Here is a 5,024-nt window from a genome sequence, read left to right on the forward strand (position 1 = left end):
TTTCATCTTTTTTTATGCTGATTTTAAAAATTAAATATATTCGATATATTTATATTAATAATTAGATTAAAACCCCAAATTGCGCGCTTTTTATTTTATCATAAAATGAAGATTAATTAAGATAAATTAAGATATAAATGATCAAATGATATGATGAGCGAGATATTTTTATGATATTATGTTTTCTTGCAGACGAACTCGTCCACGAGAAAGAGAAGTACAAATACATCTGCGACGACCTGGACCTCACTTTCACCGAATTGGTTGGTTAAATCGGTTTACCAAATACCTGCATCCGTTGTCGAATTATTTGTACATCAATGCTACGATTCGATCGCTGTCGACTCACATCATCGATGCATACTTTTCATCGAATAATTAAAGTCAATATGTATTATTATAAATACGTTTCGCGTTCTCTAAATATGCTCATTTTTTTATTTATCTACATCAAATTTCCATTATACTTTCAGTTTTCAGAGAACGTAGAGCAGTCATAGGGCCGCGATGATTTATTTATTTCGAAACACCGCTTATATGTATATAAATCAAAATTACAAACATAATTTTTAACGTAGTTATAATTATATTAGGCTGCATTAACAATCAAGCACGTGGTAAATAAAACAAGTGCAATCCGATCTCTGTACTATTAATAAAACATTGAGTTTTGAAAATATTTCGATTCCTCCGTCATAAATAACGCGACTTAAAATTCTCGATGCTGTACAAGGCCATTTTTGTTTCGAATATTCCCAAAAAAAAGAACAAATAAAAAAAGATATCAGAATTTGATACATTGTTTTCTCTTTTACATTTAAAATATATCCTATTCCTTAAGCGCATAAATAGCGATATATTTATTTCTAAAAATATAAATTTATGAATGAAATGTCTCCATATAGAGTGATTTAAATCTTACATTTCATCCAATTTTCCTCCGCGCGTGCAAAGTAAGTATCATGTAAAAAGAACCATGTTATTCATTAAATATGTTCTGGATAAAATAGTAACATATAATAATTCATTTTCCTTTTTCCTATTTTCATTTTAAGCTGTTGTATGAATATTGTTGACCAATTCCAAAACATCAATATCAATTTTACAACAAACTGTAATACTATATTGTCTCTTTCTCTTTCCAATTAAAAATATTAAAATGTATACCTGACTAACCATCGTGCCGTCCACTAATACCACATTCCCTCCCTTCTCATTACAGACGTGCTGGTAAACGAGCGCTGTAAATACAAAGCAATCGCCGACGAAATGGATCAGACATTTGCCGACCTCGCCGGATATTAGCAGGCAAGCTAAGAGCATACAACAGAGGTATTACATACATGCGGAGCAAAAAAAGGATAAAAGAAAGAAAAGATAGTTCACGCCACGATAAAATGATACTGCCAGCACGCGGATCCTTCGCCACACGTATCGTTCAATCAATTCTACACATATCCCTTCGAGAGACGAGGGGATAATCGGCATTTAGTCGCGCAGGGTGACATTCGATAGACGATGGAGTTTAACGGTCTCAAATCGAGTTATTCGTCGAAGACATTATATGCGTTTTACATTCCCTGACTTTTAATAGAATTTATTTTAAACATTTATTTTGAACTCACATTCCCCAGAACTTTGTAGAAATTTAAATTTTCTATAAAGTTTATTATCTTTCAGAAGAGACAATCTCGTTTAAATGACATGAATACATACAAGATATTTATTGCATCCGAGAAGAAAAATATTTTCTTCCGAATCCTGGCACGAAATTCCCATTCTATGATCTATAATTTACTAAACATTGATTCTATCTATTTATTTGCGCCTATACCTATCTGCATGGCAATCTTATTTTATTTTTTATGACTATTTTTTAATATCCATTATTTCCAAGATTATATATACAATCTTTTATTTCCAAACTTATATGCGCAATTTATATTAGTCCCCTGAATTTGCCCATGTCATCATATCTGTAATAGTATTAATTGTTAAGAAATAAGAAAATTATTTTCATTTTGTTCAATTAGTTTGCATAATTTTTGAAAACTCGTATCGAAAGTTGCGCTGTTTCATAACTGAAGTACATAAACGCATACGAGACGAAAATGAAATGTTCACGTAAAGGATTTTATCTACGATAAATCTCGATAAAGCTCGATTTAAATCTATGTCGAAAATCCATAGGGCCTTAAATATCACGTCTTAGATCATTGTCACTGCGACAAATGTGTTCAAGGCACATTTATAAGCAGGAAACTGAAACAAACTGTACAAAATCTTCCGATAATTATCGTATAAATACAAATTTATAAAAAAAGGAATTATTACTAATAAATAACATTAGAGTGCAATATATAAAAATACATAAGTACGAAAATTTCCTGCTTATAAAATTTCCATTTCATTTCAGAGGCAGCGCTAACATTCATCCATGAATCCACCAATTCATTTAACCATGAATTTTCTTTATATTTGCGCATTCCACCGTACGATTAGACAGTGCGGTCTAATTAGTCAATATAACGCTTAAGTTTCTTTCCATTACATATTAAGGAATACTATGTATCGCATCCATACTTTCAAGTCATGCTTCTATGTTTGTATCGTGCAGTATTGTGTTAAAGTATAAATTTATCACAATTGATCCGCTAAAGAAAAATATCTCGTTTCAAGAACGAGATATAGTGTTCATTATAGCATATAAATAAAGTTGCTTCTATGATATATAGAAAAGGTTTGCAAAGCGATCTGGGCTGGATTACGGTACGCGAAAAATGTGCTAGAATAATATTACATATTATAGCGAGAAACGTACGCTTGAAAGGAACGAATTGAGAAATCGATAAGTTCGATATATTACGGCTCTCGACATGTATTAATGCTGAAAATTTTATATCTTACTCTTTTTCATGTTAATTCAAAATAGTTTCACGATCACGCATGATCACGCAAATTATCGGGATTGGCGATTGAAATTTTGTGACGGACCAAGCTCAGAGACTTTCAAACATGCACTTGATGCAGCGATCTTGACTATCTTATGTGATATCTATTATTATTTAATTGTATTTATATTACTTTCAATAAATATGCATATTTTATATCTCTGCATACTAAATGTCTTACTCATTTTGCAATCTCGTCATTCGTTAGTAATGAGACATTGGCTGTAATAGTAATTAATTCATTCCGCATACAGTTGCTACATAATTGAAAATTGATTCTTTTATGATAACATCGAATATTAGTGAGCATTAATGGAACTTGCAATGTCTGTTCAAACAGTATTAAATAAATATAATAAATTCTACCATGTTATCATGACAACACAATTTTATCGCAATGTCGCATGATCAATAAATAAATGCTTTTTAACTCTTAAAAAATATGGATATATTAGTAAAGCATATACTAGTAAAATAAATAATGAAAAACACATTACAGTCTCTGAAGAAACTCTAATTCTTAACAAGAAAATATACATTATATATAAGTGTAAAAATGTTTTTCACGAATACCAAGTTTATGATTAAAAATGGAAAAATGAATGAAAATAAATTATACATGTTATGATAAAATAGAAGCGTTATATGCGTCTTTATGATTCGTGAATCTAAAAAAGAAAGTTTTTTTTTTCGAAAGAGGGATGGCTGTTGTGAATTTGCAATTAATAAATCATAGATTTATATAACATATACATATTCATTATTTATATGATCTGATATGATAATATAATATTATTTCTCTAAACATAACGCTAATATATATTTCTGTATTTTGCAATTAAAATTTGAAATTATCTTATATATCAGCGATCTAATAATTACAAAAGTGCTGAGTAACATATTTCCAAAAATATTATACTCTTTACTTATAAACGAGGTCGAACGACATCACGCGTGGCGCGCAAACAACGATTTACTTATTACCTTTACATGTTTCGTTAATCTGCATAGTTCCATCGGACATCGTTTCACAGTATAATCCGCCTATTCAGGTAAATGCGATGTAAATACATTTCTGAGTTACCAGTTTATATTAATTTAGAAACAATGACAAATTCGCGATAAGGCACTAAGAAGCACCCTGCAATGGCAACACATTTTATCAGCAATTACAATTTAGCTCCGATTATTTCCTTGTATTTTAACACAAATACGATTAGCCAAACCAGAAAAAGCTATCTTAGAAGATCATGCTGGCTTATAGTATTGTGCTCTTGAAATGCGAACTTTATAAAACTGTTACGCATCGATATAAATTAAATACAGATCGTGTACTTTGAATTAAAAATTCTCGAATTATTCGGTAACCTCAGAGTCGCCAAACAATAACTTATATCAATATATATAAATGTAAATGCAATTTTCGAAATGTGAAAAGCATACAAGTGAATCGTATGAGATAAAACTTAAGAGCTATGCGGTAAATATTGGTTAATTGTCGTTAATTAGTTGGAAATTAATAATAGTATTTAACTATTATTCTCATGCTTCTCATAATTAGAAAGAAAGTGTCATCTCTCTTTCGCATTAACAATATTTTGTTCTTTAATATTATTTTAATTTGATTGATTTTTCAAATTTTGAATATTTGTTAATTGTTTTACTAAAAGATTACACATTAGCACGGTATTGCTGCGTAGTAAAAATCTTCGTATTATATATATAACAATGCACTCTTTGATGCATTATATAAAAGATATCCATACTGCTAACAGCCTATATGTATAAGGCACATTGTAGACATTTTTTACAAATTTTTATAAACGCATTATAAATTTTAGAATCCTATTTCTGCCTAGAAAAAAATTACATATTATCACGAATGAAATATCTTATGAACATTTTCGAAAGAATAGGAATCGAGCCGACAATATAAAAACAAGAATATATTAAGCATCAGTTGTAAAATGATTAGATATAAAAAAATATGACTAATTAATGTTAGTTGCAGCTTATATTGAATATAACAAGTAACACAATCTTCTGGTCAATAAAAAGAATGATCAACAGAAA

At 29.6% G+C, this 5,024-nt stretch overlaps 1 protein-coding gene across 16 annotated transcripts in view; it reads left to right on the forward strand.

The window, feature by feature from the left end:
- Nucleotides 1-3,117, forward strand: part of Tm1 (tropomyosin 1) — a 38,444-nt gene extending 35,327 nt beyond the window's left edge. For 13 of the 16 annotated variants that reach the window (XM_083082299.1, XM_083082300.1, XM_083082298.1 and 10 more), the window contains one exon: nt 193-795. Coding sequence is in view for 6 of the 16 variants with exons in the window: in XM_083082302.1 (XP_082938428.1) it covers nt 193-272 (80 nt within the window). In the remaining 10 variants the exon portion in view is untranslated. Of the gene's footprint in view, nt 1-192; nt 796-1,222 lie in introns of those variants that run through there. The other 3 variants (XM_083082297.1, XM_083082289.1, XM_083082284.1) reach the window with 1 other exon arrangement.
- The last annotated feature ends 1,907 nt before the right edge of the window (nt 3,118-5,024 follow it).

Source organism: Camponotus vicinus, unplaced genomic scaffold (genome assembly GCF_025532165.1).
Source record: "Camponotus vicinus isolate PSW18456_S1 unplaced genomic scaffold, iyCamVici1.0 SCAF_11, whole genome shotgun sequence".
Taxonomy (NCBI): domain Eukaryota; kingdom Metazoa; phylum Arthropoda; class Insecta; order Hymenoptera; family Formicidae; genus Camponotus; species Camponotus vicinus.